This window comes from Aythya ferina (genome assembly GCF_964211825.1).
Source record: "Aythya ferina genome assembly, chromosome: Z".
Lineage (NCBI taxonomy): Eukaryota > Metazoa > Chordata > Aves > Anseriformes > Anatidae > Aythya > Aythya ferina.
Window position 1 is genome coordinate 42,872,754 of NC_140299.1, and position 24,289 is coordinate 42,897,042.

The window sequence follows — 24,289 nt, forward strand, 5'->3', positions numbered from 1 at the left end:
TCATTTTGTGTGTATGTCTGACTCCATCTAACCAGTTTATGAAACTGCAAACAAACGGGAACAGGAGAGGAGAAGGCAGGAGAAAGTTTGTGAGTTCCCTTAGAGTATCTGTGGAAGAATAATACTAGTCCCATTTTATTCTGTTTGCACTGCTGAAAAAAAAAAAAAAAAAAAAAGTGAACGTAAATAACAGCTAATTGCAAAATAAACAACTTTATAACTTTATATTTGCGAATGTTAATACAGCAACATGCCACTATGCATGGATGGAAGTACAGAGCAAACTCATGTAAGGTAGATCAATGGATAAATTTTGAAACAGCATAATTCAATTAAAAGGGTGAAAATATTTCTGCCAATTTGAACTGCATAAAATTTTAGCACAAGGTGTTCATATTCCAGCAAAAGGACAACATTTATAGTTCAACTAACATGCTAGGAGCACTGCAAGTGGGTGGTTGCAGACCAGAATGTTATCACAGCTGCTTTTAGAAACTGTAGAGTTTCTGTAGGTTTTACCATAACCAGAAAGGAGGGAGAACTCACCCTTCCCCAAAGCAGCCCTGTAACAAACTAACAAATAGAATCTGACAGAAGTAGAGGGAAACAAATGTGTACTTAATCCCATTGGGGCTATTGAGGTTATTTTGAATGTTTGTAAGAAGCTTCTGTCAATGCTTTGAGCTTTGTGTGGTAGTGCAGTGCAAAGTAATATAACAAACTAAATCTGAAGTTCCCATCATACTTGGCGAATGCCAGCTGTTTTCTCCCATCTGTGAATTTAAGGATCACCCTTTGAATGGTGCTTGTCTTTCCTTAAGCTCTCTCTGAACTGCCTGCCATGTCCTAAATGGAGCTGCTGGCTGTTGATGATTTGCCCCTTTTGCAGTCTTTTGGGAGTGTGCAGTTTGCAATACAGAAATCTGTCTTTCTCTGACCAGATATCAAGTGGGTTGATCTAAAAAAATAAAAGTAAAAAAAAAAAAAAAAAAAAAAGTAAAAAGTATTCCTTTGGGGATAAATGACCCCAAAATACTACTTTTCCCACAGGCCCTTCATAGCTGCTTGTTATGACTTTTGTGTGGAAGTCCAACTAGGACTATCAGTCAAAATGCAGTACTTTTTTACCAAGCTGATTAAAAGTTATGAACAAACGCATGGATCTTGCCTGCCAAAGTCAAACCCAGATATTTTCTCCTACTTCTAGATAGCTTTTTCTCTCAAGTGATTTCAGTAACTTTGTTCTAGACCACGAAGCTCTTTGAAAACTTTGTAATTAAACAAAACTGGGAATAATCTGAAGGTGGGACATTTTTAATGATAAGATGGGGCATTTGACTATGATTGCCTTTGGTTACAAAATTCAAACTTAGTTGTAATGACTGAGGCAGAAAATGAGTTTTTAACTTTTTGACAGCTTTTAATGGTTCAGACTGCTACACTGATGGATCTTGTTAACACATGAAAATTATCTGGGGTCTCATATTTCTTACTAGTAAACCATATATGTAAAGTAAGTTTAAACAAGTGCTTGGTGTATTCCCCTTTCTCCATCTCCCCAAAAGAAGCATATGAACAGGTGGTGGGATGAAGAACTACACATGCATATTGTAAGAGAAAAGTAAGATGAACTTGAGAACTAGGGAGATGCTGAATACAAAAAGGACAAGTTATGAAAGAAATTGAAAGATACCAAAGAGAAATTAGACTAATAATGGATGCAGTGAAAGTGAAGAGATCTGAAAGTCATAGTATACAGGGCTCTATCTACCTTGATGTGGACTGAGCCCTATGAGGATAGCACAGCTCTTAAAGAAAGCTTGATCAAGGCAATGGCAAAAGAGAAGAGTCGAACTTAATGGTGTAAATTGAAGAGTGTTTTGACCATGTGTTCAGTCTGCATCCATGTTGCCACATAAGTCCTTATGCAACAGACTTGTGTTTTTTTCTTTGTTTCTTTTGTGCAAAAGGTGAACGCTTTCATGTGCTTTTATGAACTTTTGGCTATATGCAGATCATGCTGTTTCAGAAGTGCATTAGTTTGTGAGGGGAAATTGTGATCTAGAAGTATCCAGATATTTTGAGGGATCAGAAAGAAAGAACAGGAGCAAACAACAACAAAGCCAGCCTATTTTATTTTATTTTATTTTATTTTATTTTATTTTATTTTATTTTATTTTATTTTGAGTGGCCCCACATCTCCAATACTTTAAATTCTATACAGTTCTAAGTACATATGTGCTTCATGGAGATCACCATTTGAGAAATGCTGAGAATACATGATGATAGAAAACTAGATGCTAATAATCCAAGCAGTTCTTAAACAGCATAGGTGCGAACATGAAAAGCAGATAAATATAAAGGTGTTCCTGGTAGAAATGAGATTGTTTGTGTCATCTCCATCTGGGAAAAAGGCTAATTTCAGAGGGGCTGCTGGCATAGGTATTGTTGGAGCAGTTCCTTTGCCGCTCCTGGTGGCTGGTCCACCTTGTACTGACACATCTTGGAACAGCTGGCACTGACAATCACTCCTGAGAGTGTCTGGTCCAACACCCCCCCACACCCCCATCCTCAAAGCAGAGTGAGCTACAGCAGGTGCTAAGGGCTTTGTCCAGCTGAGACTGAAAATCTTCCAGGACTCCACAACATCTTTGGACAACCTTTACAAGTACCTAGTCACCCTTGTAGTACACTTTTTTTCCCTCCTATGTTTAAATGAAATTTCCTCTCTTTCAATTTGTGCTCATGGCTATTTGTTCTGTCACCAGCCGTGCTGACTCACTGCTGAGGAACAAAAAAAGGGGAAAATAAAGGTGGCATGTGAAAAAAAACATTTCTGAGTGGTGTCATGTTGTCCTTGAATACTGGCTTAATTGAACTGAAGACAGGGAAATACCAAATGTTTATGATAGAGTGCATACTTTTTCCAGTACAGTGACATCTTTTTCCTCAGAATTACTTGACTCATGTATGTGAGTCTCCCCTGAGATCACCACTTGTAATTGCCAGTGGGGATTACAAATTTATGTTGCTTAGGACTTTGTTCCACTGCTTTTACAATACCTGTGAGATTTTATGTAAGTTTCCATCCATTCGTATTCCTCAGCTTTCAAAGACTTATGTAGGATTCTTTCCGTGGTAGAGCTGCATTAATTTCTGTTTCAGGTTCTAAGTTTGAACTCTTTTTTTTTTTTTTTTTTTTTCCCTTTTTTTTCCCCCCCTTTTTTTTTTTTAATTTTTCTCCTCCTAAGCTTGGGAAACCTTGTGCTTGTCCTGAATAGTAGAAAATGTTCTAATTATCTGTTTCATAATCTTGTGTTTTTAAATGCCTGGCCATGGTAACTCCTTATGAATTCTGTTAACAGATGCTGAAATCTTAGTACAGTTGGAGGGCCCTTTTTTGTTATGTTCCTGTAAAAGCTTTCAGTATTGAGTTTCACACCACAGGGAAAGATTCACCATGGGCTCAGAGTCTGTCTAGCACAGAGCACTGTGCTGTAGCTCTCCTCACAGCTGTTGTTGTTCTACTTCCTGCAGTGGAAAAGTAGCATGGATGAAATCACAAAAAATTGAGTCTCATAAAAGTATCTTCCAGGTAAATGTGTGTCTAGAGAAGCTCTGCAAGCAAAAACTGCTCAGAGATTACATATGATTTTTAAAGTTTTCTGATTGTTATTTGAACTTTCTCCAAACCAGGAAAACTGCTTGTTCTTTCTTGTCTGATTTTGCAAAAACACAGGAGTAGTCTTTTATCAACAGCTTCCTTTAATGCATCTGAATATGCCTTTGTTTTGTTTGTACATTCTCATAGCATTACACTCCTTGGACTAGAATATTTGGAAAAAGAATAAAAAATAGATTTTTTTTCAAGATTTGTGACTTCTTTTTTTTGGAATGAACAAGAAACAATGCAAACCCGTTGTAGCAGTGCTGTGGCTGCTTAGGAAAAAATCAAGAAGTACAAAAGTTCACAGGAATTAAGTAAAATGAAGACAAAAGGTAGTCAAGCTACTCAAATATGTAGCAAAAAGAACACTTTAGGTTTTGTTTCAATTCTGGGCAAAAGTTCAAATAAGATTGTTTTATTTGAATGAATGGGTCCTTTTTATATCTCTTTTTCACAAACACACCCCCACCCACCCACCCCCACCTACTCATGCATGTTTATCTTCACCAAGGATATCTACAGCCTAGGAGCAGCTCTGTGTATTAGCTGTTGACACAGCCCCACTACTGCAACCTGTGAATTCCCCAAGGTGTTTTCTATATGGGTAGCTGAACACATGTTCTCCAAGTGACTTACAGCCATTCTCAGTTGTTCTCTTCCTGGAGATACTATACCTCCCCAGTGCTTCTTCACTTGTGTGACATAGGTATGCCTCCTTGCTTTACAGGGGTACTGTTTTAGCCTTTCGTATTTATTTACTTAAGACATTAGGGCTGTGTGCTGTCACCAGTATGGATGATATTCCACTTCAGAGATCAGAAAAATCTTTATACATAATGCCTTTTTTTCCCTCCCCGTAAATGAACGATGAGGTCATTTTACTCTAAAGCCCATTTTGCCCTAACTCCTTCTCTGTATCCTACATAAAAATCAGAATTGCCTTTTTAAACAAGTGTCTCTCATTCACTCTTCTTTTTGCCCTCTGCCCTGCTCTGTCCCTTTTAACACTGTTCACATTGCCAGAGTCAGAAACCAGGAAGAACTGACACTTCAGTATGGAAATGAAAAGCTGGATCTAGCAAAATGAGATTAGTCTTATTTCTCTGAGATTTTTTAAAAACAAAAGGAGGAGTTGGGATTTTTTTCCGTTTTACGTTATTCTGTTTGATTTTTGAAGCTTCCTAAAGAAAGCTGTGGTGGGAGTGAGTAAAATAATGAGTCCTTCATCATGAAGTAAAATGGACAAAGTAACTGTTTAGGAAAAATTACTAGTTCTAGATTAGTTTTATTTTTAGCATTAAAGGTTAATGCCACTATTATTTAACTGCCTGGTATAGCTGTATACCCAGGGGCACAAAGTTGAATAATGCACATGGAAGAAGTATTCATAAAAGGTCCTGCAGGCATCCCTGACTGATTACAGAGCATTTGTCATGAAACTTCACTTCTTCCTAGCACTTTGGCCAGCTCATCTGACTGGGGTCCTCCTGCCTCCACCAGCTCTTCTCTTTTGTGTCCACTCTGAATATTGAATGTGTAATAATACAGAGCTGGCATGCCTAAGAATTTGGAATTGAACCTTTTTTCTCATATTTGTTTTGTATTTTAAACACATCTTCCTCATGGATTTCTCCATCACTTTAGTGAGTAATACTAGTGCCCCTAAATTAGTCTCCAGCCCCATCATGAAGACTTAACCCTCTATGGCACTTTCAGGTAGGAGAAATTTTAACTTTGTTTCTGGTCAGAAGACATGGTAAGGAATGCAAACTTGGAGAGAAAAACTCTTAAAATCAGTGAGTTGAGTTACAAGAGCCTTCTGTTTCAGCTGGCAGTGCTCAGATGCATGAGCTGGTGGCCATAGCTGAACCCTGGGATGCCCAAGGGCTTCCAATAATGTTTTGCAGCCTAATCTCCGTATGTTTGTGCTGTTTAAAAAAGTTGCGCTGCTGTGATTTGCAGCAATAGGCAGCATCAGGAATGTACCTCACAGAAAGACTCCTTTTTCCACACTAATATCTGAACCAGAATGTCTTGGCTTCAGTTAATTTATGTAGAGAGGGCTATTGTAGTGTTCCCTTCTGCATTCCCTAGAGCTGCACTGCTACCTGCCCTTTCCCTATGAAATGTGGAGATGAGTGCTAAAAGCAGCCTGTTTTTTAAGTCCTCAGCTGGCTCTGATTGCAGTTGTTTATTTTTTGAACATCTCTCACACCATAGCTACCTGAGCATCAAACTAAATGGGCAGCCAACTTCTGTGTTTGTGTCTACACCAGTAAATGTTTCTGACCAGATCCATCTTCTTGGGAGATTCCTGAGAGCTCTCACAGCCCTCATTCACTTCAGACACCAGTAGATAATCTCTCCTGCTACATTTCTCTCTTTCTGTGCTTCTGAGTGCCAGCTTTCTGGCTTATTAGGTTGTAGCTGCTTCTCACGGTGTCTGAAGTACATGCTTTGTGTTTATGTGATCTCTTAGGCATGCATTTTTGGCCCCCGTTGGAGGCAGAGCAATAGACGTCCATTTGGTTGGACTGACACGGCTATTCTTGAATTCTTAGTTATATTTATCTCACCCAGGCAGGTTGGCAGGGGAAAGAAACTTTCATTATCTTAGTCTCTTAAGCATCCTGTTGGTCTCTTGAAGTAAAGTATATAGTAAGTACACCTGACGTTATTTTGACAAAGGCATAGTTTGGAATTTCTTAGACTTGATTTAGGGTAAAATCCCTTTGTACTTCACCAGATGATCTAGCCTGAGTGAGAGAAAAAGGAGGAAACAATTTTTCTTTCTGTTCTTGGAAAAGGACCTTGTACCAGAGTCTTGCACATGGCATATGCCACAAAGCAGTTGGGATGCACGAGAGGAGCACAATAGCAAAACCAGAGAAAATGAGAAGCCTCCTGAAAGTGCCTTCAGGCTGTTGGACCATACTGTCCTGAGGCTACCTGTGAAAGTTTGAGTCCCCTGCTTTTTCCCTGTGGTGTGTTAAGACAGCTCCTGAGCTTAGGTCAGAGTCTGTGTGTTCCTGAAGGATGCGCATAGCCTGGAAACATCAGTGGCATGGTTCTGGCCCCAAGATGCCAAATTCATATTACGATGAGTTGATATTTCTGAGAGAAGTATAGGACTGTCTTACTCTGCCTTCCAGTACCTTCCTTCTCCAGCAGCAATCCAGAGCACACTGATACTGCCTTTGGCACCCTGGGCTTACAGCCTTACCCTCTGGTGCCAAAGGGAGCGGAATTTCCACCATGTGTTTGCAGTCATTTATGCAATTGGCTGACCCATCTGTGTATCATGCCACAATATACATTCATTATTAATCACAATGACATCGCCTAGCATTTAAGTGCTTAGATACAGCAATGATGGTAACTTTTGCAAACCTTGATTTGCTCCCAGAAGGCAGCACAACACTTTTGCTAAGTACAAGCTGTGCTTCCACAAACAGGTGCTTTCATGTCATAAGTGTGAGCACTGTTCTCACTGACCACTACATGTATGATTTTCTTTTTTTTGTGTGTGTGTATGTGCACTATTGCATACACCTGCTAGCAATGGAACAGCAGTTTCCAATTTTGTGCACACTAAATTCATTCCTGTCATTTATTACTTGCCCTTTAACTACAAGGCATAGAGCTTCTGAGAATTTCCTAGTGCTTCTTCCAGATGTCCGAACCTTCAAGTTTAGTTAAACTTTAATTAGATACTTCAAAGTCAGCTAGTTACATACCCTATGTTTTTCCAAGTCATTCCATTGCATCTGACTACTGATAACCTTTCTCCTCTGTTACAGTACGGAAAAATCATTCAGAATAGTGAGCAATGTTGTGGAAATGCTTCATTTTAAATGTTTTCTTTCAGTTCAATAACTTGATTACTAGTTTGTTTTGTTTTAGTGCAAGGGAAAAAAAAAAAAAAAAGAAAAACTTCAGTTACAATGAAGACTTCAGAATTTTATTTTATTTTATTTATTTTTTTTACTGTCACTCAGTCAAAGAGCTGTCTTGTTAATATTTAAAACTGAAGTCCTGTCCTTGTTCTTTTTTTCCTTTTGGGGAAGGGGGGGGGTGTGAGGGGAGGAGTGGTCTCAGTGAAGGGAGAGAGGAAATGAGCTGCACAGAATGCGTGATTGGTTTCTAAAGATGTTGGTATGCTGATGGTATCCTTCTTTAAAAAAAAAAAAAAGGTCAGTGAGCCTGGCTCTTTTTTACACAATGACCCCTTTATACTAGCCTGCCAGTAACTGAGTGTAGATGGGAATTGGACTCATTTATATTGATGGGGGTTAGCATTTCTTTAGGGAGAGAAGTGCAGCAGGCAGAGGTCCTGCGGTTGGCTGTGTCAGCTTCCATGTGCATCTAGGAAAGCATCTTTGTAGTAACATGGGAAACTAAATCCTCCCAGAGAATAGGTGGAACTTAATCTTGGCCTTTAGCTCCTCAATTAACCTTGGCACTGTAACAGACTGGGCTCTGGATGAGGGAGGCATCTTAGAGTGGTTCTTAAATAGCTTATTAAATCAGGGATGAAATATCAACGTTTTGCTGGAGCACTGCTTCCAGCCAACGTGGCAGAACTCACAAAGGAAGTAACAGGAAAGAGACCCAGCTAATAAGGTCTCTACTGAGCCTTCTCTGGACAAGATATGGACCAACTCTCCTTCTTGAGCCTTAGCTACCATACAGTTATGGAGGAGGGAGTTTGAGGAATGGAAGTTTCAGAGAGTGCTCTCCACTGCACTTCAAATATGCCTGGCTGTGTTGGCTCATGTGTGTAGAAAGTACAAAAGGTACAGCAAAGGTATTTTGCTGATGGCCAGTGAGAAAACTTTAAGTGTCTAGTGGTAAGTATGAACACAGGTAGTACCCTGAACTGATTAATCCTCTTTATACAGACTGAGGCATCCATGTACATTCATGTTCATGTTCATATATGCCTACCCATTCCTGGTTTGGTATATAATCTGTCAGCTGGATGCACATAAATATCTCCCTAAATGTGGCTGAAGATAATTTTCTGATTTCTTTAACAGAAGTTTATGGTGTTTGAATATTTTTTTGATTCCAGTATACTCATATATTAGTCACTTAAAACACAAATACATCAATTTTTGAAATAACTCAGGGCTTTACTGCCCATGATTCACCTTTAAAAATGTAGTCGTATGTCTGACACATTTCTGTTGTTACATTTCATTAAAAAAGGCTGCTAATCATGGTAAACATGTCTAAAATATTAAAGATGGAAAAACAAACAAAGTGAATTAGAATGAATTTTGCATAAATTTGCATAACTCCTGCAGCCAAACTGAACAGATTTGTTTTACCTTTTCTGCAAAATAATGTTTTGAAGTTCTCTGTGTATATTTTAGTCTGTCTTCAGCAGAAGTACAGTTGGTTGGGGATTCTTTGTACTAGCATCACCTTGACCATTAGTTTATGAAAATAATTACATTTTCTTCTTTATAAGATTTACTGTAAGGAATTCAAGAGTTGCTTTATAAAAAAGTACAACGTGTGGCAATTTGGATCAGAACGAATAGCTCTAAACCACAAGCCATGCAAAACTCCTAGCACAGAAGGTGAATGATACGTTAGGTAAGGCTAGCAAGAAATGCAGTCATGGGTCAGGACTACATAGAGTAAGGTCCTCAATCCAGACCAGGAAGATTGTCACCAGAGGGCTGATAAACCACAAAAACATGATAGCTGAACCTTCTGCAGTTCCTACACTGAGATCAATCAGAAATATAGGTAGTAGTCTGAGGGACAGAGGACATTAAAAGAAAAAAAAAAAAAGGCAAGATCAAAGCCTATCTTTCTGAAGTGAGAAAAGAGAGAGAATACCAGAGGAGGGGCTGAAAACAGGTGTAAGGGAATCTAGGAGGCAATCTCTGGGGCAAGTGAGAAGACTAAAATTGGTGAGCAGATAGTATGTTTCTTAAACTGCTAGGGGAAAAAAAGAATGGGTTGTTTAGTTAACATTGTAGTATAACCAAGGGAAAACAAGCAGAGAAGTGAAAAATCACAACCTTTTTCATTTTCTTACTAGAAGGACTGATTATATCCTGAGTAGAAAGAAATGGGAAAAAGGATTAACATGGGTGTCAGATGTTGTAGAAAAGTTGTAAAGACTGAAGATGCAGTATTTAATTATGATGGGGAAAGTGGGACTAAATTCCATTGTCAGGAAAAATGGTGGAAATAGGTAGTGTGAGTTCTTGTCCATCTGGAAGGTTGTGCATGGTCTCAACCCGGCTTTGCAAGGATGGCCTGTGACATCGTTGAGAGGGAATAAAAAAGGTGGGAAAGTGAATGCAGAAAGAAAGAATTGATAATCCTATCCAATGAAAGGAAGAAAAAAAGACAGTAAAGGGGGAGGATATACACCTGTGGAGAGTGTCATCTCTGATGAGTTCTCAGAGATGATAAGGGCAGAGGATGTCTCCTATCACAACAGTGTAAGAGCTTGTTCCAGGTCAGGTTAGTATTGGGAATGCATCATTTACAACTATCTTGAAAAGGCTGCCAAACCTAGTCCAGTCATAGTAACTGTTCAACTGGTGCCAGAAGCTTTTCTGAGCTCTGTAGCACCACAGTGAAAGCCTGGCAAGCTGGATTTTCTCTCCTCTCAAAGTGCTGCCAACCTGAAATCAAGATCTAGCAGTCAGTGGAATTGTATGTCTGAGAGGTTGCTTTGTTAATGTGAAATGTGATACCTGAAGGTATGTACATGTATGTTTCAGAATAATATCATGGGACTGGGGGAAAAGAACTGTTCTCTTGGGGCAGATGTCCTGCTCCTTAGCTAGCAGTGTCTTGCAATCAGCTGTCTTCTGCTCTGCCCCACTGTGTGTCCATGTTGTCTTGAATTCCTGCACTCTTTTTAAAGAAGAAGAAACAAAACATTAAACCTCAGTTTGGTATGAACTGGGTCACTGAACACTGAAGATTTGACAGGCAGGGCAAAGAAATAAGCTTCTCACATCACAGCCACTGCAGGTTAGATGAGAAAGCTTATTCTGCAAAGCTCTCTAAACAGTACAGTGGCAGTCAGCCTGGCCCCTAGCCAGAACACCTCTGTTGGCAAAGGTTTGCTTAATCTGACCTGTGCTACTCCCATGTGGTCACAAGATCAGATGTGAACACATCAAAGAATACAATAACAAATTCAGGCATTGGCAGGCTTTCTCTGGATATTTCAGGCAATACAGAGACTTTCAATGTGTGAAAATAAAATCACAACTGAAGCAAAAAAAATGAAGACTCTCCCACCCACCATGTGCAAATAATTGTATGCATAGAACCATCTGATTAGCTCTGTTAAATCAGAAGAATGGCAGTCTGTGTTGTGGTGATGGGTACTGCAGGGTTTGACCAGCAGTGAGAGCAAACCTCTTTGTTGTAGCTTGGTTACCACATTCTATTGCTTTTTCAGCATGGGAGGCACCATTGGTGGGAACAGAGACACCAGGTTATTGCAGAATAACCATTATGATCAACTCCTCACACTTGTAGCTTACATGGAGGAGCAGGATAATTTTTCCCTTGGTCTGTACATTTCAGACTTATGCATAGGATGGTAAGCAATCATTTTTTTAAAAACCACTAGAGGTCTATTCTGATGTTAGGTGACTCTGGAAGTTATAGCCAAGACCGTGACCTTTTTTTGACAGGGGAACACCTCACTGCATTTTATTCCTCCTTGATTTTTTATTAAGTCTATGCCAGAGCCATGGGACTGAACACAACTGTGTACCCAACAGTTGGAAGGTTTGCGGTGTTTTTGAAATGTAAAGGGAATAAGAATCTGTTTTTGTGAGAAAGAATTAATTTTTAGGTCCTAAAGGCCAGTGGATATGGCATTTGTATTCTGTCCAATTCATGATACTGAAACATGTCATTTTTCATTGCCTATATTTTTACAGATCAGACAATGGTAGGGGGAAAACGTAAACCGAACAATTCTTCTCTGTCTGCATAGCACCATGTAATTTCTGATGTCAAACTGTCCATTGCCAGATTCTTGCTAAAATTATTGTGTGGTCACACCGCAATCTTGTAGTAAGGCTGAAGATACTTGGTTTCTGGTTTTGTTATAGTGTAGGTTTTCATGTTTTCTTTTGATCTGTATAGTCTGTCTTTGCAATCCACAGTTTCTCTCTTTCTCTCTGTAAGTGAGTGTCCTTATTCCCCAGCTCACCTGTTCTTTACCTATGAACTTTTAATCTTTTTTGGATGTTTTTTCATTAGCATAAAAAATATAAATTTCCACTGTGAGCAGACCTGTTATATTTCAGAGTTCAGGGCTTTTGACTGAGATTTTGCAATACTGAAGTTTTAATGACCTATATATTTTGTATAAGGCAATTGTTAACATTTTTTTTTTTTATATTTTGTATAAGGCAATTGTTAACATTTTTTTTTTTACAAAGTAAGTATTGATGTGTTAGTATTACTCTGGTGGGTTTTGCTATCCTATTACTATAGAAGGTACCTGACTTTAATACTGGTAGTAGTAATTCTCAGCTTTTGAAAATGCTGCCATATTGTCCTTGAAAAAGAGGGTATTAGATGGTTAAAATTAAGGACAATTTATGATCTCTAGAAAGCATAAATGCTGGTAATTAAGCGAGCAGCTAGAAGAGAAACTGATCACATGGACATTTTGAAACCAGTCCACTTCCTACATCCATGAGCTCACTGTCTTTGTTAGCAGTAAGCGCTCCTCTGTACAGATACAACCTATAGACTTCTGCCAGTGCATTGCTGCGTGGCAGTGGGGAAAGAAGTTGTTGCATTTATTCCTTCCTATGTTGGGTGGTAAACAGAAAAATCTTTTCGTCTTTGGACTTGCTTTGTGTACCTACCTCTGCTGAGTACCTATCTCTGAGAAAGTGCCTGTAATCAATGATCATTAAGTTGTTTGGTGGCTCTCTTCAAGTTCTCTTGGCTCAATCGCATTTAAAAAAATTTCTTGGCTTAATGTTTTTCCAGACTCTTAACATGGTAGATTTGTTGAATAAAGGCTTTTTGAAATCAAAAAAGCAGTTCTGTAACCTTAATAACAGAACTTCTGTTATTAAAAAGTTATAACTTCTTAATAACATTAAGAAGTTAATATTAAGAAGTTATAACTTCTTAATAACAGAAGTTATTACTTCTCTGAAGAAGAACATTAATAGATAGAGTGTGATTTGCAGTAGAACTGCTAGTTGAGCCAAGAAGGAAAAAGGAGGCTTCCTCTGTGTTGCAGTAAGTAGCTGGACCTACCCAAATGAAAGATGTTGGAGATAACTTGTAGGAAAGGAGGCCATGGCAGAAAAATCACACAATGCACTGAGGTAGAAATAGTCAGAAGGAGGACATGGTGAAATATAAGATAAATTAGGAGAAAATTTTTATACATTTTCTGTGTTAAGTTTATATGGCAAGGTTTTGGTAGCAGGGGGCTCCAGGGGTGACCTCTGTGAGAAGAATCCAGCAGCTGCCCCATGTCAGATAAGCGCTGGTTTCAGCTGGCTCCAAAAGGAACCCACCTCTGGCCAGAGCCAAGCCAATAAGCAATGTTGTTTGCATCTCTGTGGGAGCATATTTAAGAAAGGGAAAAAAAGAAAAACTGCTGCATAACAGCAGCTGAGAGAGTCAGGAGTCCAAAACAGCCCTGCAGACCCGCAGGTCAGTGCAGCAGGAGGGCAGGAGGTGCTGCAGGCAGGCAGCAGCAGTTCCCCTGCCGCCTGTGCAGGGAGAGGCCCCCGGTGGAGCAGGCTGTCCCCCTGCAGCCCATAGGTCCCACATGGAGCAGATCTCCACGCTGCAGCCCCCCCATGGGTGGAGGAGCCCCCGGTGGAGCAGGTGGATGTGGCCTGGAGGAGGCTGCAGCCCACGGAGAGCTCCCACAGGAGCAGGCCCCGGGCTGGAGCTGCAGCCCGTGGAGAGGAGCCCATGCAGGAGCAGTTTGCTCCTGATGGATGGACCATAAAGTTGCTCAGATTTTTCCTGCTATATGAATCACTATTTTTCATGTAATATTATTCCATTCTATTGTGTGGAGAACATTAAAAAAAAAAAAAAAAAAAAAAAAAAAAGCAAAATAAATACAAATCAAACACCTTTTTTAAGGGCTGAATGGATATTCCTCATATAAAGTGGGCCTTCTTAGATCTTAGGAAAGATCTAAAAACTGGAAAATCCTATTCTACATCAGTGGGTACTGAGGAAAGCCTACATAGTAGCATTGGCAATCAATAAAAATTGGCATTTTATGGTTGCTCACAGTAATAAACATAATACATATACACATACATATATGTATACATATAAAACATATGTAACATATGTTATACGGCACAGTATAGTCTAACATACAGAAAAAAAAAAGACACCTTCTGAGTTGTTGTCTGGATGTATTTCATATTGTCTGTAATGAATTTGCAGTTTCTCTTTATGAATAGTTTGTAAATGCTCTGTTTTTGAGAATGCCGAAAGAAAGGTTTACTTGGATATGTAAAAACATGGAATTAGGAGCATGCAGTGGGTGTTCATTAATGATTCAGGATGGTTGGTTTCAGTTTTCCCTCCTTCCTTTCACAAGGCAAAATGTGATCAATACTTTCCTTTCAAGGTCATAACTGCTTCTTGGTCTCTGTCCTTCTTATAACCCTTCCCCAGCCATATGAGTGTTCTGGAGGATTTAATTACTAGTTTAATCGAGGTTGTCATCAATAACTCTTAGCATTGTCAAGCTCAGACATAAAGCCGTATTATTACAGGAGAGGGCTCAGCTCTGATGAAAGTACAGGGGAGCTGTGCTGATGAATGGCTTTGGGTCACACCATTTGGTAGTCATGAATGATGCTTTTCCCCTCTCTTCTTGTCCATTTTAATCCCATGGTTGTGTTATGGACAGGAAAGTATGTTCATCTGTGAAACAATGCTGTAACATATTTCAGGTATTTGATTCTGCAAAATTGAGCTGAGTTTGAGAAAATGTTTCTCCTTATGTGAGAGAAAGGGTGCTTCCACGACAGGGATGATATCCTTCCTAATGTATTTAGGCAATTTGTTTTCCAGAACAACGTGTGAAAAGTGTATTTAAAAATATATTATTAGTTCATTTTTTTTCCCCTTCTTTAGAAATTGGTTCAGTGTAGACTAAATAGACCTACTGAGCAACTAACCTCACATCCTAAAGTGATGTAAATCCTAAGGGGAGTCCCAGATTCCCTATTTTAATTGCAAGAAAGGCCACAATGTTCCTCTAATTGGGGGTGGAAAGCTTTCTCCCTGTAACATACCTTGCCTGTTTTAAAAAATATCATAAAGTCACCCACAAATACAGCAGAATATCTTAATTGTACTTTTGTTTGGAATCTCATTAGAGTATTCTCTCAGACAAGCAGTTGCTTTCTGAACAGGCTGCTAAAATACGGATTTGATACTTTGTCAAGAGGCAAGTAGGGCTGCCTATCCTTATAAACTTCAGTTTGTATGTAGACATGATATTGCTAAATATTTTCTGCTTTTTAAAGTATAAATTCTGAGGTGTGAAAGTGATATTTAAGATCTGTTGACTAGATCAGAATGAGCTGATCAGAATGAGCTGGATGTATTTGTAGTAGTACAGTGTACTACTACAGTGCTATTACAGTATTATTATAGTGTACTGCTACAGTACTATTACAAATACATCCACCTCATTCTGGTAACTTCACAGATGTTAAATGTGAAGATCCCACAACCTGCATCAGTAGCACATGTGTCAATACTGCTGGTAGTTACATCTGTGAGTGCCCTCCAGATTTTGAGCTGAATCCTACCCATATTGGCTGTGTTGATACATGATCTGGCAACTGTTACCTGGACATTAAAACTCGTGGAGATAATGGTGGCACTTTCTGCAGCAATGAGAGTGGAGTGGGTGTTTCAAAGGCCTTCTGTTGCTGCTCTCTGGACCAAAAAAGTTGTTCTGGTATAATTTTTATGTTGGCTGAAAAATAGCAGATAAAATGTAAGGCATCATCTCTTCCATCTTCAGCTTTTTAAGAAAATCTAGACAGGGTAAAGGTCTGCAGTCAAGAAACAGCTCTTGAGGTATCATAATAATTTCAGGAGTGAGCTCCTAGAGGTCAGCTGTACTGTAGAACATTATGAACACAGTTAATCATACTTGTTGAACACAATGTTTCCAAATTTGCTGTGTGTTGTAATCCCTAATCAGTCAAAGAATGTACACAGTTCATTTTACTCATTCTACTGACATTGTATTTAATGTCACTCAAAACAGTTTTATACATACCCTATTAACTTTATGCTGTTCATAAAATGTTGGTAATAGAAAATCTATTTCTATTGCATTTTTGTGTGGGACTAGTAACTTAAAGTTAATATAATTTCCAAGGGGAAAGCTGTTGAGTGACTCATGTGAAGTATGTTGGAAGGTATTTGTGTATACATATATATATAATTTTTCAGCTACACAAATTTTCAAGCAATATAATTTAAATGGATTATTAAAGTTGAGCCCTGCCATTTGGCTGGTGATTGCTTTTATTTATTTATTTTTTATTTTCCTTTTGTATGTCTGTCCCTGTATTGAATTCATAACATATGTCCAGGTCTACTGGCTGCAGACCTGTTGTCGTTGCATATGAAATACATGTTTTCACGTTGCAAAGAATACTTAGCACAGGTAACTGAAAAATTAGGACAGAAAGGCTTGAATTTTGAGCTACCAATGACTAGAACAGATGGAGAACACCTGTTATAGTAATTACAGGAACAGAAAGAGAAATCCAGGTCCTCTGGCACTACAGACCTCAGAGAAACTTTAGGCAATGCAAGTTGGTTAGACATTAATTTCAGTGCTAGGAGTAAGGAGTAGGGCCAGGTACTAAACAAGCTGCTTTGATGATAGATCTTTTGAGAATTCTTTAATGCAGTGAATTACTGACTTGGCTATTAATGAATCAGCTTAGGTCTGTATATGATCCCCAGCAAAAGCCCCAGTGGAAAAATGTAAAACGCAAAGTGTAAGCAAAAATGTGCTCTATGCAATATGACTAAGGATTGACCCTTGACTTCAGTAGGAGTTATCTGAATGTTATGTTCATTTTTGCAAGCCAAAGATATGCACTAAGAAGAATATGGCTGGTGACTGAGGAATATGTCCTCACTACCGATCATAATGCATGATACTATAGTTCTTTTATACATATTTTTAAGCTATACAGTTTTCTAAAGCTCTAAAAGACATGCACAAGCTGTGTCAAGTAGAATCCAGTCCAAAAAAATACCAGTTAACAGTGACAGTCCTCTTCATTGTATAGATTGTTAATGGTGAAAAATGTGAATGGGAAACAACTAGAAGTATCATGCAGCAGATATTTTCCTGCAGAGTAGGATGGAAAATAATGCAATTGGTGAAGAAATGTGAATATAAAATGTAGTAGAAATGGCAATTGCAAACCAAGCCCTTGACAATTGCATTAATGGTAATGCATTCCATTCCAGTTCATGGTGAAGTAAAAGGAGTTGGTCTGGTAGATCAAATATGGCTTTCGTTGCAAGACTGCGACAATGAAGGTGAGACGATAAAGCTATTTAGACTCCTAATCTATAAACAGCAAAGACTATATTGTTTCTACATACACCTGGTGAATTTACAGAATTATTTCTTCTTAGAACAAATATGGTTGTAAAATACTACAGTTGTTTTGAGTTTAATTTTCAGGATATATATGTCCTGTATGTATGTATATAATCTATACATTTTTGATGTAAAAAATAAACATGAAGTCAAAACTGTGAAGAATTATTAATGAATCCTAAGTTCTGAATTCAATCTGAATTTGGGAAATTCTTTTTGTTTAAATTTCAAGATTCTGAATAGGCCATGAGAAAGATTTTATTCTATTGAAATATATGATAAATTGGGATGGATTAAATAATAGGATGAGAATGCAACTTACTGTATTTTTTCATTATAATTATTTTTCATTTTCATTTCTTTTGTTCATTAGAAATACATTTTGAAGTAGAGCTTGGTAAGAATCTGTTTGGTATAAGCAAATCCAGCTCTATATCTGGGGAAAAGGCCTAAATACCATGTTTAGACTGGTGTTTTTAGATGAGTGTTTTTTATTTGTTTTTTTCTTTTTTTTTAATTTGCTAATGTTTTCAATCATCATCTTTTCATCTTCTTTTCCAGTCCAGACAAGAATAAAATCACAAGAGCTCTCAAATACCTGTTAATACGTTTTTCAGAGAGAATGTCAAAAATTGTTTTCTGTTCCATCAGTATCGATTCATGGCACCAAGCATAAATAATTAGAACAGGCCAAATACCAAGCTTTTGTGTCCTCCATTAACAAAAGTGGTATGATTATTTTGAAAGTTAATTAACTAGTTGCAATACAAATGCATTTCATGTAACTGACTCACCCCTTCCATTCCATTGTACTTCAGGTAATCAGAAATAATTCAATTCTGTATTATCTGTTACGTAGTCTCCCTGGAAAGTAGGTATAGTATGTAGTTTGTGTGTACTGTATAATTTCATCACTACTGTGGCAAAGTACAGCAGCATTTGAGACTATGAATGTGCCATCAAAGCAAATAGGACTAGGGTATTCTTTGGCCCAGAGGGAAAGGTGTACATAATGCCCATATATTTAAAAGTCTTTTCTCCATACTCCCTCAGAAAGCTGGCCTCATCCATAATCTGTATTGTCAATAATTCCTGATACATGCTTTGAATCATAGTGGGACATTGACTAGGAGAGTTCTATTTATCTTAGGCTGAAAAGGTGCTGTAATTAAGCGTAGATGAAAAAATTGTGGCTAGAAAAGAAGATACACACTAAAAGAAGGTTTTGGGCCTTTTCTTTTTTTTCTTATTTACAAACATAGATATGTCCTGAGCAAGTTTTTGGCTTGTAGCTGCTGTTTGGGTCTTTTTTTGTGTTGGCTCCCCATCTGAATTCACATGATTACTCTGTTCTAGTGGAGTCATTTGTGTTCTAATTTGTACCAGCCTTTACCTGCAAAATTTATGATAGAAATACCTCTTTGAGTGGGTTTCTTTGGTTGGGTAACAGGACACAAGGCTGGTCCACATGTGCAGAAAGACTGATTTTGTTGCTGTTTCTACAGCTTGGGAAGTTAGGATTGTGATGCATCAGTGTTAGCAGATAGATAGTATCCAAAAAGGATATATAGCACATATAGCATGCTGTGTAGTGGACCTGGCTGAGAAACCCAACAGCTTCAGTTGCAGGAACAGAATATCAAAAAAGAACACAGTCTTACACACAGTGTAAGTGAGTACACTTGCTAATAGACTCTGCTGGCAGTTAAGGCAATAAGCAACTAAACAGTACCGTTATAGACTCATGTCTAATTTATTTCATGTTAACTAAGTTTATAATTACACTGTATCAGTTAGTAAAACTGTTTACTTACTCCCATACAAAAGTGGCTAAGTCTTCAGATGGGGCTTTTTTGCTTTACTTTAGGTGCAATTAGCCTGTTAAATACAGTAAGTATTTAATTCTGTCAGAAAGGTGCCAGAGGTAGTATTTATAAATACAAAGAGTAGGAGCTTCCCTTTTTCCCCAAGACAATTTTGCAGTACCATTCTCCCCTTTGTTCTTTGCTGCATCCTGTGAAGAGTGCTTCTTTGAATGGAGACCCATTTTGTGCACATGTAAAGCTGAGAACAGAACAAAGCAAACTAAGGACAAACAGGAGTAAGAACAAATTATTTTCACTTTGGTTCCAAGCAACTGTTCTTCAGGAGACTCAGACAGCTTTATGTAGTACTGAGCTGTGCAGTGTTTTTCATTTAAAATACTCTCCATCTTCAGTGTCTGTGAGGAACCACCAGAACATTCACAGGCAAGCAGTGTCCTCAAGTGTGATTCCAATTTAATGCAGTACCTGTGGAGACAGGAAAATCCCTGTAGCATTATAAGTGGTGCAGGATCTTAATGCACATGTATATGCTTAAGAAATGTGTGGCAGACTTTGGGATGGCTTTTCTGGGCTATAAATACAGACTGTGAGGTTCACAAGGAACTGTCATGTGTGTCATACTTATCTGCCCTCAAAGCTCCTGTGATGCTTGGAGGAGGACAAATGTGCATAAGGTTCAGTGGAAGACAACTGTCAGTTTGTCTCTTCCCTGCCCTGTAGCAAAAGGATTTGTGATAAGAGTTAAGGATATTTGTTTTTTCCTTGTGGGAACTGTGTCTTTATTTTTTTATCAGGAGAGAATTTGTGGGGTGAAATACTTGAACCACAGTTGTATCAAAGTGTAGCAGTGATTTCTTGCCCTGAGGCCTTCAGGTCTGCAAAAGATGAAGGAAGAAAAGATGCACAGAAATGATGTATAAGTGTTCATGAAACAAAACAATGACTAGGCTAGGTAGAATTTGTCTCTTGGCTGTTTGCTCTCAGTCCATTATCCTAATCATTGACCGTGCTACTTCTCAATAGCATTTGCACAGATCGGATTTTATAAGGAAGATCATTAGCTGCCACATGGAAGTTGTTGAATGATAATAAATGTAAGGAGAGATAGCTGAGATTAATGGAGTAAAAGAAAGAGAACTGTTTTACTAGATGCAGCCAGTGATTAGTACATACGTCTTGTAAGAAGCATTCAGACTTCACAGTCTCAAGCTAAAATGTCATAGAAAGGAAACTGGAGAATTGTTCAATAACTACTATGAAGCCTGTAATGATCAAAGAAGTTGAAATTATTGTAAGGCAACAGTAAGCAAAATAATCCCATTATAAATGAATACACATGTACATGATATAGTTCCATAACGCTTACTGTACTAGAATAAGCAACATTTTTTCCCTTATTCTATATATAACCTGCCTTGCCAGTTTAAGTCAAAAGGCCATGTAGCGAAAATGTGGAATATCTATTTATCCTTGGAATTATGCAAACTTAAGTGATGGTAGAGTTGACTTAAATATTCAGGTACAGTCAGACAGAATGGTTTTGAAGTTGACTGATTCTGTTTTTCAAAGGGGTAAAACATCATTATGCTATGTCCTTCATGTTCTCTGATCTTTCTTTTTTGTGGCTGTACACTGGCACTTGTCAAAAGTGCATCTGTGTAGTAGCATTTCTATATTTTATATGCATACCAATGAGTATATTAAACAGAAATGCAGGGGATGTCATAACATAAACAGCCTTTTTTCTTAACTGCTTTGACTTTTCAAGTACTTGCAGAAAGCTTGGAGAAAATGTTCCTTGATGTATTGATTGATCTCTCAGGCATACAGTGTTTCATGCAAATGAAGTGTAAAATAACTGCAGACATCTATGTTTTAAAATGTGTGCAGATAGTAATTGTTACGCCCTTTCCTGAGAAGTGGGTTTCTATTAATGTGCATTTTCTAAGGTTCTATGGGGAGCTGCTGTTTCTGCAGAGCTTTTGAGTCTGAACGGTTGCTTATTCATATTCTTTCTTTTCACTTTAAGCTGCACCTGAATTAAAAGCTGAGTAAAATAAATGCACTGACTAGCTCTGAGCACTGGTGTTTTGAGCCTCAGGTTTTAATGTCCTTGACTGTCACTAATCAATAGCAAGCAAAGCAACCACAGCATCAGAAGTAGAGATGTAAAAGGAGATGCCTGTTAGATATTGTGCTGGAAGACATGAGGGTAATGATTCTCTTTGAGAAAGATGCAATATTTTCTTCTTAAGAGTGCTGACTACAAAGGTTTCATTTTCTATTGGCTGCTTGGAAAATAAGAACACCTTCCAATGTATCATACAAGGAAATAAAATAAAAATTCCAAATCAGACAAAGGGAAAAACAGATTAAAATATTAACTGATATTAACCGATTAAAATATTGGCACTGTAGGAGAATCTTAGCCCCAAATATTTTTGGCCTCTAAAATTTGGAGTAGACAGGTCAAGTTTTACTATCTCTTGGTCCTGACTCATTTCACACAGAACAGCTTTATAGGGTCCTTTAGTAAAGTACATATAATTCTGTTTGACCCCCTTACTCATTTTATGAACTTGCAGATCAATGAAACAAACTATTAAGTAGATTGAATGATGCCTACAACACTAATATTAATGTCTCCAATTTTATTAAGCCCATTTAAAAATCTTATACAGGTGGCAGCATCCATGAAATTACAAACTATGTATCCTTACCTACAGAGCATAAATTTAAACATTAGAGAAAAGCTAGTGATAGTGGAAAAAAAAATTTTCATAACACTGTAGTAATCTGAAGAACTACAAAGGAGAGCAAACACTCTTTAAGTTTTGGTTTACTATAAATAATCCTGAAGTTAATATGATATGTTGATATACTGGTGAGGCCGCACCTCAAGTACGGTGTTCAGTTTTGGGCCCCTCACTACAAGAAGGACATCAAGGTGCTTAAGCAAGTCCAGAGAAGGGCGACAAAGCTGGTGAGGGGTCTGGAGAACAAGTCTTATGAGGAGCGGCTGAGGGAGCTGGGATTGTTTAGCCTGGAGAAGAGGAGGCTCAGGGGCAATATTATTGCTCTGTATAGGTACCTTAAAGGAGGCTGTAGCAAGGTGGGGATTGGTCTATTCTCCCACGAGGGGGAATGGAGGGGTTATGCCAAGGGAGGTTGGATATTAGGAAGAACTTTACCAAAAGGGTTGTTAGGCATTGGAATGGGCTGCCCAGGGAAGTGGTGGAGTCAACATCCCTGGAGGTCTTCAAACGACATTTAGATGTACAGCTTAGTGATATGGTTTAGTGGAGGACTTCTTAGTGTTAGGTCAGAGGTTGGACTTGGTGATCTTGGAGGTCTCTTCCAACCTATATGATTCTGTGATTCTATGATTCTGTGATTCTGTGATTATTGCCTACTGACTTCCTATTTTTGTAAGCAGACGGAGTAAGAGCATCAAGATTCTTTATCTTGATGTACAACTTCATGGTGTAGGCTTGTTAATGTCTTCTGGTCTTAGTATTTCCAATTATTAAGTAAAATAAGCCACTGGAAAATATTATCTGGAAAAAAAAGTACTGATGTGAAATTGAGATCCACATTTTCTGGAATTCCTGGCCCTCTATTAAGTTAGAGTGTGTCCCTCTCTGTATGTTTAGCTTTTAGGTTTTCCTTTGTTTGTCTTCTATTCATGCTTTTATCTTTCGGTGAAAAGAATAATAGATAAGTACATCATTACAGCTCTTAATGATGTAAATGAAAAATACTATTTTAGTGTCTCATGGAGTAAAAGCTTGTTTAGAAATAAAGAAAAAGTTGTGTTATATGTTTATGTTACAGCTGTGCTCTGAAACACAAGGTAGTATTAAGTGTAGTGCATACAAAATTCTGAAGGAAAAGTATGGTTTTCTTCAAAGAATTTTATCTTCTGCTGTTGCGTAGGGATTGCTCTAATGAGGCAAGACTATTCTTCTTTGTGCAATAAACATTTTACAGAAATCTCTCCAGGAGCCTTTCCTTGTTTTCCAATAAAAATTAGGTGACATTTTGTCCTCATTTTGCCACTGCATTACCCTATGCTGCTCTTTGAAGCAGTGGCTCAGATCCAAGAAAACAAATAAAACTAGGAATTAATTATTTAATTTAAATTTCTATTTGAAATCAGAAACGGGCAAACTTGAGAAGAATACTTTTTTGTATAATTCAGCTACATCCTCTCTTTACTTTCTTATTTCCACTCAGCAATTTGAGCTTTCTCCTTATAAATCACTGTTCATTTTAAAAGACCAGAGATATATGTCATGTTATTCTTGATTGCTTCCAAGATGGGAAAAGTAAAAATAATAGATTTTTTTTTTTTTTTTCCAAAATACTCTGTTTGGATGAAAGCCCCATGTGCTTAGGGATAAACCATATGTACTCTCTGCTTAGGATAAACCATATGTACTTGGTGAAGAGATTAAGTGTAACAAAATGTAGGAACTTTTACCTGAACAACTTTTCTTCCACTTGTGCCTTCCTTTGAGTACCCGGGTTTACATACGTGATCTCTGAATTTATGCAACTCCAGATATTTATAGGCATATTTAGAGAGTGGGATATGAGTAAATTAAACTTGGTTTTAAATTCAGTTATGTCATCATTACAGGAAACTTTTATTTACTCTGGCAGATTTTAGATGAGGTTCATAATGATCAAGAAAGTTTGCCTGCAGACCTCCAATTTACGTACAGCTCATCAGAATGTATCTTTTCATATCCAATCAGAATACAAAGAATCTCAGGCAACTAAAATTTATACTATTGCTGTGTGGAGAAATTCAAAAAAGACTGTGTCGTAACTTTTTCCTTTCTGACTGATGTAGGTGTAGGCTTGTAGAGAACATGACCTGTGGCAAGGAACATGATCATGGTTTTTCAGGGCAGGTAGAAATTGAGCTAATGGATGTGTGGATATCTCCATAACAGTGATATTCCCAAATATGACAATGAAATGCATTAGATATTTTGATGCCATTAGATATTTTGATGCCATTTAGATATCTTGATGCCATTAACTGTTCAAACATTGTGATGGTTAAAGGAGGAAGAAGTGATTTATTTGCGTATAAGAATGGTGTTTATGACTGGCTCTTCTTTCAGAATGAGT

General features: G+C 37.9%; 1 protein-coding gene across 5 annotated transcripts in view; it reads left to right on the forward strand.

The window, feature by feature from the left end:
* Positions 1 to 24,289, forward strand: part of NTRK2 (neurotrophic receptor tyrosine kinase 2) — a 204,189-nt gene that overhangs the window by 61,805 nt on the left and 118,095 nt on the right. For 3 of the 5 annotated variants that reach the window (XM_084505478.1, XM_084505477.1, XM_084505481.1), the window contains one exon: positions 17,186 to 17,257. The exons of the other annotated variants lie outside the window; for them this stretch is intronic. In XM_084505478.1, coding sequence (XP_084361604.1) covers positions 17,186 to 17,257 — 72 coding nt within the window. The remainder of the gene's footprint in view (positions 1 to 17,185; positions 17,258 to 24,289) is intronic. 5 annotated transcript variants of the gene reach the window in all.